The following is a 13,681-nucleotide window of genomic DNA, read 5'->3' on the forward strand; positions in this document are numbered from 1 at the left end:
CTTAATGCAAAATTTAAGAATAGCTTAGTATATTACGTAAAGTATAATAATTCAATTATCTTAACTTGATTACTGATTATCGTGTTGTAATGAAAATAGCAAAAACGAAATAAAGATACTTCTTTGTCGTGACTCGTATGAATGTTTTTCTTTTCTGTATTAATGATGTTATTATCGCTTTTAGAATTGCCTGAGACCAGTTTTACGAGGAGCATCTCGAATCCGGAAGCGGTGATGAGACGCCGCCGTCAACAGAAACTTGAAAGGAGACTCCAGCAATTTCGCAGTAAAGACGGCGGTCCCGACACGGGCGGCACATTGAAAATTTATGGCGAGGCGTTGTGCAAGGACGTGCCATACAAAACACTGCTGCTGAGCGTGCGAGATTCCGCCGCTCAGGTTGTGCGAGAGATGCTTTCTAAATACGGCCTGGATAAAGTGGACCCGCAATTATATTGCCTTGTGCAGGTATATACGAGACTGTCGTTTATCCGCGGATAGATCGTCATATGGCAGATAAATTTGACAGATTTTAAAAATTTACTTCTTCGACGAATTTTGATCAAAAAGATAGCGCAATTCAAAATTTAATAATTGATGTTAAATTGAACTTAATTGTTAAGATGTTTATTGCTTAATATTAAAAAATATTAGCATCTATTCTGCAAATAAAATTTTACAAAAAAATATCTCAATTTGTTAAATGTATGATTTGAAAAATGAAGGCAAATATAAATATATATGTAAAATACAATATGTATTTAAATGTATACACATATAAAATATATATTTATAAAATAAATAATTATTATTAAAGGAAGAATAATATAAAGCTAATAAACAATAAATAAATGCGAGATAGTTACAATAATGAGATAAAGTATATTAATAGTTTGCAAGATATTTATGAAGTTAATAAAAACATTTATCAAATAATAATAGTATATTTTGCTTAATTTAGTTTAAATAAAACATAATTGATAAGAAAATCTATCCTCTAATATCATATGAAAATTAAAGGAACATAGAAAACATAAAACACAGTTTTGTTAGTGAGCTGCGTTAATACTAAATGTTGTAGACAAAAATATTTTTTGTATAACATGATACATTTCTGTACTTGACATTTAATTTTAATTACCTTCGCCATTTCTGGAAATTATGCATAAATATTAGATACTTTTTGTTAAAAGCATATATTGTACAAATCACTATCTTGTTTATGATGTAGGTTAATAGTGAGAACGTGGGTGGCAATGCACATCAGGAGTACATATTAGACGACGACGAGTGTCCTTTGGCGATATTAATGAATCATCCTTCCACGCGAGGTAAGAATTTACTTTTACATCAATACTTTATGCTTAGCTGCACAATCGCTGCATAACTCTAATAAGCAGTGTTCTGTGTATATTCTAACTATTAAAATGAAAAAGAGGAAAGTGGACTTAATACGATTGGACTTAAATAATTTTACATTTAAAGTGTTTAATATAATATAAGTGTGTTTGCAACGATTTTTAACTTTCCCTAGGATATATTATAAAATTAATCTTTGTACATTTGGAAATACTAAATTTTAATATTTAGTCTAATTTTAATAATTAGTCTTTTAATATTTTTTTATTGAGAATTTAATGGCAAGCTAATATCGCAATAATAATTTGATGTAAAGTATGTCAATAATGATTTAACGAACTTGCTTATTTTTATATTCAAATTTAAGAGAATTATGACACAACTTTAATCTTTTATTGAGAGAACGAATTTTTTGCAAACTTTTTACTTTTGTTAATTCTAACAAAAACTAATTTAATTTAATTTTTAGTTAATTTTATAAATTTTATATAATACAATTTTAATTTTAATTTAAATAATAATATTAAAAAGTTAACTGATATTTGATTATATAATGAATATTATTGCACGGTCAAGTAAAAATTCTGAGACATTTATACACGAGACACGAGAATAATAAATTGGATATAGGGAGTTTTGTAGACTATTTTAAGTTATATTAAGTATAGAGATTTTTAAAATATTCGTAAAAAACTAATTAAAAAAATAATCGACTTGGAAGAGTTACATATGTCTACAGTAGAAAAGAACGGTAAAAGAAGATAATAGAAGTTAACGGGTGCGGAGGAGGAAAGAATTCTTGAAACATAGATGATGGAACAAAATAGGAGGATTGATCTGATGAGAAAGATTGACATCAGAATTAACGAGATGAGAACAAAAGTTTAATGAGAAAGAAGACTAGAAAGGAAAAAGACCACATTAAAGAGAGGATTAAATTTATAAAGTTGTGCGTAAAAAGAGCTTTTAATATCAGTTGATAAGGGCGAAAGTTCGTCGAGAGAAGCGACAGAAGGGAGAGAGGAAGAGCCGAAGTATAGAGGGTAGTTGATGAGGGGGACGTAAGGGTGGCAAGGAGAATAACCGATACCAGCATCGCCTCAGTCAGCTCATGTCGTCGGTACCAGCGCCAGTGCGCGGGCGCCGTCGTCGCCGCCTTGTCGTCGTCTTTGCCCTTGTTTCGACTTCGTCATTCACGGCGAAATAATTGCCCGTGATGTCCGACAATTGAGTCGTTTGAGCCTAAATTTGTGCAACGAATTGACCAGTCGTTAATTTTACCTGAGACCGAATTACAATTGATCCAGCATATCTTGCGTGAAATATGTGAACATTTAGCGCCGTGTTGCCTTCTCTGTACAGTAATCCGTACATTAATTAGTTGCCTAATTATATTTTCACTTTGAAACGTTTGTATGTCGAACCCGGAGTCCTTCAACCATCATCGAAATTACGTGACAAAAGTGTACTCGCCCACGCATTTGGTGATCTATTGTAGCCTGGATTGAATAAATAGACGTGTTATTCTTTGCAACAACATGTATAAATACGACGCAACGTATTAATAACCATTTGTTTGACTTGTTCTATCGAAGCGCAGCAGAGAATTTGGAATGACAAAATCGGATCCATCCACGGCTGCAATATCCCTATAATTGCACGAAGAAGTGAATAGTCGTTACAATTACACGCGCATAACGCGGAGCGACCAAGGCGTGGCGTCATCGAATACGATTAGCTCATCATCGACGTATCAAAGACTTTTCATAGTAGCGAAAGTGGAACCACCCACTCACACGGTCGCGATAATGCGCCGTAATCCGCACTAAGGAATAAATAACTACGTACGTGACTGAAGGAGTAAATACGATTATACACGCGAACGTTAATGACCAGCGTCATCGAACCCGAACACGAAATATCAAAGAGAGTGAATTGATGAAAGTGAACCCTACACGCATGATAATCCGGTTACTCTGCGCAATTTCGTGAAATTCCAAGTGACCATCTTGAGTCCGATCTACTAATTAAGTCATTAGTAATCATAGCTCAACGTAATTGAACTTATTCGATTTATCACAGATAAAGAAGACATGAAAGATTTGTAACAGCAACGTGATACCTATTGTCTCGTGATTCACGTAAAGGACAGACGACCGGCTATCGATTACATGCATAACTTAGAAGCGGACAGTGCAAAAGAATTCGATTGGTCTGTCATTACTGAGGCATCATAAAATAATTGTACAAATCGCGCAAAACCTTGACGAAGTGCGCAGGTATCTCCTTGACCAATAACACATGACACCTGATTGCAAGTCTCAAAGTCGACCTAATCAAACGATCGAATATATCTCATCGATTATACTTTTGGCGAACAGTGGTTATTATGGCTATTACAGGATACCTCCGGGAGATGCCGAGGCAACGACTTTATCTGATCACTAATTATCGCGTGATCATTACAGATTACGGATGGTGCATCGCTACGTGAATTAATGCGTGAGCTGTTCGCCTTCGTTTTAACGCATCAGCAAAGTTAAATATCAGATTTGCGTGAACAACGAAGAGACCGATTTGAAAACTGTCAATTGCATGATCGACAACGTACTATTGACCTATTGTTGCACGTAAGTGCAATCATTCAATTTAACGTCCCGAGTAAGCTCTTTATTGTCGATAAAGGCTTTCTTATAAATCGCGCAACCTGCAGTTATGATCTGTAAATATCCTGCAATCTGCTCGAGAATTATAAAAACGATCCACTACGGTCAATATCAGCACGGTCCAATACTGTGCCATGATGTGTCACTGTGAGAGCCCGAAGTAACGTTTTAATGCGATCATCAGTAACCATCGTCCTGACGATGTTTACATGACTATCAACAGATCGTAACTCGTACCTGAATGAACGTATCAATATTTTCTTCAATGTATCACCACCAATATCGATTATCATATCCGTAACGTTAACATCGAGATTCAATTAAGAACACGACCAATTGAACAGATTTATAATTTCTTCAATCGAGCTATTTTTAAAGATAGGAAGCATAGAACGGCCTCCAGTTTGCTTTCATAGTCTAAGCTTGGACAATGTCAGCACACATATAAATCAAACATCGAACAGATCGATAGAGATAGATCAAGGATAAATTTGAGTCAATTCGCTTTAAGTTCATCAGGATTATAGAAAGAATGCATGCCGAAGAGATTTAATTATACGTTCTAACGTCCTAACGTCCGTGGACAATTAATTGATATTGATAAGATTCACCTGACCAGTTTGAGGGGCCAACGGATTCTCAAGTTTCACGGGAAAACGGAGCAACGAAAGAAGGGAACAAAGAGGGGACCAATATTTAGCAGCAGCAATAACCGACGAAGGGACCACGAAATTTAATTAAATAAGGCAGTCGTCATGATGGATTGGGGAATACGACGTAAGCTCCTATTAAAGCTGACCGAATCATGCATGACGCATATAAAGCTGAACTTTCTTCTTGATGTGGTTCTATGTGTTATCTAGCCAATTTGTTGAAATATATTATTTAAACGTCCCTGCTGTAAATTAGCAATGTTGAAAACTTGAAAATTACTTAGCGGCAATATACATATTTTTTTCCTGTTTATTTAATTTTTTTTTGTAAGGTACCTCCTCTGCGATCATATTCGTCTGCTTTTTACTGAAGGAGAATGACCGTTAAAAGCAGCAAGATTTTATGTTTCATTATAATCATTATATACAAATTTTGCGCATTATTGAGTTTTTTGATAACTGTTGATAAGGTTTGCAGCCTGTCCTGTTTGCATGTATATATTCCTCGTTGTATTAAAAAATAATAGCCCAAGAGGTAATATTAAATATTATTAGAACACATAAAGCTTCATTACAGACAATTTATATCAAGAGACAAGATATCATCATCATTTCGGAAAGAAATATCGAGATTTTATCGTTCAATATCGTCGAGCGTATAAAATTTTCTCGATTTAAGACAACCATTATCTAATAGATTTAATAACGAATAGATATTAAAGAGAAAGTTAGTTTTAAAAGGAAAGATAAATACGCGGCATAATAGTCGTACATGATCAAGTAGAATGTTTCTCTCTGGATTAAGCAGGTTTTACGCGCCCTAAGGACGAACGAAGGGCCGGTAGGATAGAGGGGAGGAGGGTCAAGGGATGAAGGCACGCCGATCTCTCGTGATCTCTTTTACGTGCGTCGTGCGTACGCATCGCGCGACGGCACGTCGCGTCGCGGCGCGACGGCGACGGCGACGGCGACGGCGTGTGTGCACGTCGGAATTGGGTCCGCGGGAAATCAATAAAACGCCGGAACGATCTGCGTTATATGTCGACCTACATTCGAGCACTAGCGTGCTACCTTCGTTTTTCTAAAAATATCTCGGGTAATTTCTCCTTTCCGCCTAGCGGAATAGTCGCGTGCACCGATCCCGATCGTTTCGACGTGTTGCTCCGTGTCGAAGCGAAATTTCCAAGTTTCTCGATTGCGAGCGGCGATGACCGAAACCGCGATTTCCGATCGAAACGATTCGGATCGCATTCAGCGCGGACTAAATCCGTGGAACTTTCCGCTACGATTTTAGTACGATGAATTTCAGTCGAATCAATTATTTTTAGTTGTACAATTATATTTTTATGCACATATAAATGGGTACGTGGATAATCTTCTCAAATAAACGAATATTTTTGTGTCTTTTCCCCAAATCAATTTGTATCTATGTATAATATTGAAACAAGTATTTTGATAAAAATAAAATTTTAATGTCATAATTTTGATGTGCTTTTAGAGGTATTAAATTTTTCAATTTGTAAGAATTTCGATATTATGTTTTTAAAGAGGCTTAACTTCTAAACGACTTAAGATAAAAAGCCTCGAAGATCAATCAGTTTAAAGTCCGTTTATCACGCTTTAATATGTAATTTTTTAATGTATAATTTCTGTGTGTGTGAGACAAAGTTTTATTCAAATATTTTCTCGTAGGATTATACCTTCTTCAAAGATTAAAAAATTGAATAATGCGATAATATATATATTTCTCGAGTTCTCAAGAAATTAAGGAAAGAATTTTATATGAAATAACATGAATTTTTAAGAAAAGAATTTCTTAGGAAATGGATTGCAATTTCAAAATTTTGAAAATAACAAAATATTTGAAAATCTTGTAAAAATCATATTTATTAAAAACTTGCTCAGCTGCAAGATAAATGTGATTGATTTGAAAATAATTAATTAGCAAACTTTTTTTCAAACCGTTTAGAAAAACGCTTTAACTTTGCGAATTTTTAATTTAAATTAAAAATTTTATTATCTTACAAACTAAACTAAATTTAAACTAAAATAAATATATTTTTTAAAGCATTATGATTATTGCATTAAAATTGTATTTAAATTCACGTTTCGTTATTATGAAAGGAGAAGATAACCCGCCTAATAAGTACATAAATCTCACTTTAAGGGTGTAACTGTCTATTTATGTATTAATGTAATATTACATCAATACAAGAATTGTTAAATAGACCGTTTATAAATGGACTAATCTTTATATCTGAAGAATCGCGTACTATTTCAAATCTCTTTTTATCGACGTGAAAATTGGACCGATACTTATGAATGGTCGGGCCGATATGAATGGAAAACATTTCTAAGAATACCTGTTATTCTTAGCAAAGCTTTCGATAATGAAGTTAAACTGAACCCCACGGAATTCTTATAAAACGAAATCTTTCTTTGATGATTGGGATATATTAATAGTACAAATTATTATTTGATAACGTTTTATAAGATACAAAATCATAATTTAAATGTCAACGTATGTTGGCTCTTTGTTTATTTAATTGACGGAAATATTTTCGCTTGTCTCACCGTCTGTACTTACATCGTATGTAATTACATCGTAATGTTATAATGTATTCGATAAATTCGGAAAACAAGATTATATCAGGATTGTGTGGAATATTGTATCGTTTAAAAAGTGTTTTTAGTCGTAGACATCAAAGACCAGGCCAAGAGAAAGTATCAATAATTGTAGATTAGTAATTTAGAGAGTCTAGTAAAAGAAGAGTTATTGCCTGCTAATTAAATAAAAAAATAGTTTTTTTTTTCTCTCGGTAAAGAATTTAAATAAATCCTTGTGCATGAATGTTTCTATATATATATATAAGAACTAACGCTAACGATAAGCATATATCTTCTTTCAGCGTTTTTTTTTTCTTGCTTCTATTTTCCATTAAAAATTAACTATCGTATGAATCCCACTCGATTTAATGCGGAAGCTAATAAATAATTTCGCAGCGAATAAATGAAGCCGGCTGCTATAGTTCCGTATAGTGCAAGGGACACTCGTCAACACGCTTGCGCCGGTCTCACGTGCAGTCTATCGTATTCTTGTTTCTATATACCCACCGGTGTGTTGTACGGGACAGAAAGTAACAAGAAGTTATACACCAGTGTTGTTTTAACGGGCGAGCCGCGTAGAGTATCGTCCTGCGCGTCATGGACATTAAAGGTGTTACGCTTTCGCTTTCGCGTATGGCTGTTTCACGCGACGCGAATAATTACGTGCGAACAATTAGCATTTCTCGGCTGCGTTTATAAACGACGTGCTTGAAATAAAAAAATGCAAGCTATTAATTCTCTCGTAAAGTGTGTGATTTATCGAATGTGCTTGATGATGATTTACGTCGGCTAAAATTTAATTGAAATTTTAAACGGAATTTTTAAACATATATTAAATCCCTTATATAATATACATATAAATTACAAATATAATTAATTAATTCCTAATAATGTGTGTGTGAAACTCATTACTTAATTACGTTATCTTTAATCTTGTTGGATTTTAACATTCTCCTTCATGCGTTACGTCTCGCTCGTTTTTGTGTTGCTTCTTATTCGATTAGAACTTTCATAGTTAATAAAGTACAATTTTTTAATGAATTTGATAAAAATAATATGTCGTGTAAAGAATTTACTAAATGATAAATTACGCGTATAATTAAAACGATAAACGACGAAAATTTAAGCAAATTATTTTGATTAGGATAATGCTTTGCCCTAATTGAATTGTTCTTCGGCAAAAAATTGATTAACAATTTAATCGATTTTTATTAATGACAAGAATCACGAAAGTGAATGAGAGTAACGTGGTTGAAGACGCTTAAAGGTTTATAATACAGTATACAAATTTTTAGTTATTTTTAAATTCAGGATTATCAGTCAAGTATATTGAGCTATTTTTATTTATTTGACTTTCGCTTATCGTATTGTTTACGTGTGTATCAAGCTAACGTTTGTAATGTCTATACAAATCTTTTGCGTTGCAATATCACGTTGGCATTTACTATCGCGTAAACTGAAAAGTTTAAAGCTATGTATACAAATTGCAATAAGTGCTTTACTGACATGTAACGGAGTTGTTTTGTATCATTCCCAGAACTTCGTATTTTATAAGGATATTTTATAGCGCTTTGAAACATACTAATCGATTTATAAATGTACCGTTCTGGGAAAATTGCCATAAAACATATACTTGTTCGCGATGTCCTCGGATAAAATTGATCTATTAAACCAATCGTTTTCCTGCTTATCGCTTTATATTGCGACTTTGATTCCAAATGATATGAACTTTTACAATACTTTTATGCACCAATTACAAATATCTCACTGAATAATTCTTCGCACAATATAAATATTTCGCTATTAATTTCTCACAAAAATCTGGTTTATTAATAAATACTTTACCCATAAAGATTACATATAACTATTAATGGAAAAACATTATGATGGACAATAATAGAGAATTTAAGATAAAATCATATGTCGATTGTTGTTTTTGTTATATATTAAATTAATAAAAAATATAAAGTTTGAATTAAAGAAGTGAAAAATTTGCTTTACAAAAAGGTATATTTTTGTGACAGTTTGATGTGAATAAAGAGACACAAAACGTGTCTACAAAACGTGCCACTGATACGAAACTGTTGGAGTATCGGTTGTGATTCGAATAGAAATCTTTTCGTGATTATATATCTATGTTATTATTCGTGAATCCATCTAAAAGTGTTACATGATTGGACTTTGGCCATTCAAGCCACGCCGGAATGGCAAGGCGGAGGTGATGTTAGGTGAGTGCCGCGTGTGCTTTTAATGAAAATTTCAAGTTTCTTTGAGTTCTGGAACAATTTAAATTCAAGAAAATTTCAATCTAAGATTGGACAAGGTTCGAAACTAATCGCAGTTTTCAAGACTTAATTATGAGTCGATTGTGCGATTAAAGCCTTTAAAATCGTAGATTGTTCGGCGAGTCTACGAAGCTCGCTGATTTCTATCACTGTTGAATATCGAACGCTTATTTATGACTTTCTGAACTTGAGAATTCTTCGAGATTTGGAAGCTATTAAATTTGATGATTCGTCGAATATAAATTCCCTCGTAACGTCTACAATTTAATTTAGAACTACGATAAACCCGATATTTGACATCGCAACGAAAATTTTTTTAACGCTAATTCTTACAACAAATTTTGAAGACTGCAAATTCTAACAATATAAATAATTTTGGACAATCTTCTAAACAGTAATTTTTACAATAGATTTCTTTTAAGAAATAAAAATAATTTTGGGCGGAATGAAACTTGCAATATGTTGTATACGTACAGGTGAAAAGTAAAAAATATTTTTTTTACAACTTTAAACATAATTTCTTTCTTAAAATTGCGATAGAGCATTTTATACTCAAATTATATGCAGTGAAACTACTTTCTTTCTACGGGTTTGGGAGAAAGCGATTTTTTTCTTTCGTCGAGCCGTATAATACTCGATGGGTTCGCTACCGAAAGCACGAGGCGCCGCGCCGTTTCCAGATGCAAGGACGAGGGAAAACGTGATGAAAACGCCGGCGACGGCGGGTGCAATGACTGTGCGGCGCGCTGACCCGAAGCCGAGAGTCATTCTCCCTTTCCGTTTTCTTCCGTGAGAAGCCACCGTGTGCTTTGAAGCACGCACACGTGCGTTGCCGCGTAGGAAACGCACGGCAGTGCTGTAACGCGAGAAAAATGCATGATCGCTATCTAGCCCATCATACTAATTCGACGATTTACCGCGAAGCTTCTCATGCGCGATTATTACACGCCACGCATCTTTAAATCAACGACGAGCGTTCATACGTTGCCGATATGAAGGAGGTCCCCTTTCCTTTTTTATTTCCCTTCTTTCTTTTCAACCGCTCTCATCCTTCGGCTTCATTCCCAGAACTGTACCGATAAGATCTCTGATGCCCTTCATTGCGCTCATTATCTACTTTTATTTTTATTGGCGAACTATTTATTTATTAATTTCTTTATATCCCTTAGCAATTTTAAGAGAATTTTAAAGATCCTTTTATAAATTTTGTGTATACATCAATTTTTGAAATATTTCTTGTTCTTCAGCAAGTTATTGTAAATGTATCAATATTATAATCTTTATGATTTGTACTCTTCAGTATACTGTATGAAATGTATTATAAATTTATAGTATAACTTTTTTTTGTTTTTATAAATTTATAATTTATTATGTATTAGATTATTAGAATAAAAATATATATGTACATAGTCTAATTTGTTCTCGGTGTGCTTGAATAAAATCTTACGACATGCATTCTTCTCGCAGGTTCCATTATGTTTCACGTGAGGAGGAGGCCCGCAGATTACATGCCGCGGAAACGTAAAAAGAAACCAGCCGGAAAGTGGAACGAGTTGGATCACAGGTACGTCACAGTTTTGGGGGAAATTGTTATTCAAAGGACATCAGACATTGCCTATAAACGTTTAGTCCATTATTAATTGCTCATACTTTGATGATGAGTTTATGATTTATCCAGATATTTAATCCTGCAGTAACGAACATTTTAGTGATAGCTGCGTTTGCTTTTTACAGGTACGAGGACGAGAGGCTACCATTCCTACTGGAGCTTAATCCTGATGGCAGCGATATCCCGAACGGCGCCGGAGTGCGACACCGATTACAGCCGAATGTCACGGAGGTCGGGTCGGAGAGACCGATAGGACCGCAAGCGGTGCAAGCGCAGACGTTGACGCTGCCAGGACCGACGGTGATGCCCAGGCATTGCGTTATAGCCTTTACCGAGAACATTGTGACCCTCACGCCGTGTTCCAGAGACGCACATACGTACGTCAATAACCAGAGGATACATCAGACGACCATTCTGCAGGTAAGTATCCGTTTTTGCAGTTGGTATATGTTCGCATTTTGTATATATGACCGTTTATGTAACTTTTGGTTGCTTTTTTAAATATGGATCGCAACGCGAGTAAAGAAATTAATATTTAATTTAATATATCGAATTGTTGGCGCATCGATTTGAAGAGCAAATGTAATGATAAGCTTCAATGTTGCATGCTTACAGAATGGAGCTATCATCAAATTCGGTAGAATGCACACCTTCCGATTCATCGACCCGGCGCCGGAAGAGCGCATTAGGCAGAGACAGGATTCTAACAAACAGATCGACTACGCTTACGACCGGTAAGTTCGAGACACGTATTCCTTTCTCTCGTCATTGCATTCAGGTGAGAAATAGACGTGATGCACGAATGTTGCTCGTTCGTTGCGATTAGTCAGTACATGTTCTTTTATGTATCTCAATGTGAATGCACTTACAACAATAGTGTTCACCTTGTTACAATTATCAGATACTTTTAATGCCGTATTGCATTAAATTTCATGTATATAGTTTTTATTAGTTACTTGAATATTAAAGTTCTTTATATGTTGGCTATGAAAGTATGGAACACTTTCAATAAATACTAGAATTTGTAAATTGAAAAGCATACTATAAATCTCTTTATTTAAATAAAAAAGAAAGAGAAGATTATATATAAAAAACTTTTTTATATTAATCAATAAATTTATCATACTTTATTAAAAATCTTCCATACTTTCGGCGGAGGCTGTAATTAGAGAATTGAAACGCATTTTCCCATGAATTTTTATTACTTTTTCATTTACGTTTATTTCGCTCGATATGCTTTACGTTTGCTTTTCCCGTCGTGATGTTCGCTTCGCACGCGTGTAAACGATAGACGCTCGCCGGACGCGACCAGTCAGGACGTCAGCTCGGAGAAGTTTCATCCGGGATCTGGAACACCGAACGGCGGTGGTCAGATCCCGGGTCAGGCCCAGGAGCGGGCGGCTCCGTCGAGCCCCTCGAAGTCCGCTGTCGCAGCAGTCCGTAGCCCTCGTAGTCCCACGCATCCGCCGGAGCCTACGCATAATTATGAGACCACATTCGATCTGGATGGAAACGTGGAGACCGCTAGTCTGAGCAGCAGCAGGGACGGCAACAGGTAGCAAATCGGAACGATAAATCTACGACGGTTTATGATACTTGAGCTAGTCGAAAGAAGATTAGAACTTATTGTTAATATATAGAGTCGCATTTATAACGAAGAAAATCTCGATATAATGCAACTCTTTATTATGAAACCTTTATCACGAACAGTTACGATGTAAAAGTGTTCTTAAAAAAATTCTGTTAATTTTTTATAAAATGATTAAGAAGTATGCTGGATGTAATTTAATTATTTTTGCGATTTAGAAGCTTTTCTGAAATTCTACCCCTTTACATTTACAGCTTGCCGATTTAGCCAAGTTTTTTCAGTTTATCAAGTGCACAATTACGATACATTATTAAGCATTCTATTATTAAGCATTCTTTTAGAGTAGCAATGCATCGTAGAATGTACACTATTAGTGCTTTCTTACAATATATTGCAAATACATAGAATTATTCATATTTAAGGCAGATGTAAAACATAATGTTGTATGAATTTATGTCGTTAAACTATTCTTTCTCGAAATATTAATAACATTTACTTTTGAAAAAGAAGATTTAAAAGTTTGAAGCCAAAGAAAGGAAATTAACGTCTATCGATTATTGGCAGGCACTCACAATACGATCGGCAACCGCGAGGCACGGATCCGATCTTGCCAGCTGTCTTAGAATTCCTCGAGGAGACAGAGGAGACCTTCCTCCACGCTGTCATCACCGATGTAGAACCCTCGGCGCCACAATTTAAGTTGGCGCCAACCTATACCCTCTATCTCAGCGCGAGATATCGCGCCAGCACTCACTATAAACCAGAATTGCAGCCCACGGAAAGAGCGCACCGACTTACCGTCATGTTGGCGAATGTCGCTACCATGATCCAACGCGTTATCCAGGTATTTTATTGTGAATTTAATTCTTCTATTTTGAGCAATAAAATACCTGATTTAGAAATTACTCATATAA

General features: G+C 34.9%; 1 protein-coding gene across 13 annotated transcripts in view; it reads left to right on the top strand.

The window, feature by feature from the left end:
- The window catches only part of Cno (adherens junction formation factor afadin), a 45,917-nt gene that overhangs the window by 15,898 nt on the left and 16,338 nt on the right, over window positions 1–13,681 (top strand). For 9 of the 13 annotated variants that reach the window (XR_011731452.1, XR_011731453.1, XM_071774368.1 and 6 more), the window contains exons 5-11: window positions 185–468; window positions 1,232–1,331; window positions 11,038–11,134; window positions 11,305–11,599; window positions 11,795–11,913; window positions 12,471–12,734; window positions 13,332–13,611. Coding sequence is in view for 11 of the 13 variants with exons in the window: in XM_071774368.1 (XP_071630469.1) it covers window positions 185–468; window positions 1,232–1,331; window positions 11,038–11,134; window positions 11,305–11,599; window positions 11,795–11,913; window positions 12,471–12,734; window positions 13,332–13,611 (1,439 nt within the window). In the remaining 2 variants the exon portion in view is untranslated. Of the gene's footprint in view, window positions 1–184; window positions 469–1,231; window positions 1,332–2,457; window positions 4,803–8,224; window positions 8,553–9,196; window positions 9,514–11,037; window positions 11,135–11,304; window positions 11,600–11,794; window positions 11,914–12,470; window positions 12,735–13,331; window positions 13,612–13,681 lie in introns of those variants that run through there. The other 4 variants (XM_071774373.1, XM_071774371.1, XM_071774375.1 and 1 more) reach the window with 4 other exon arrangements.

The sequence above is a fragment of the Temnothorax longispinosus genome, chromosome 3 (genome assembly GCF_030848805.1).
Source record: "Temnothorax longispinosus isolate EJ_2023e chromosome 3, Tlon_JGU_v1, whole genome shotgun sequence".
In the NCBI taxonomy this organism is placed as follows: domain Eukaryota; kingdom Metazoa; phylum Arthropoda; class Insecta; order Hymenoptera; family Formicidae; genus Temnothorax; species Temnothorax longispinosus.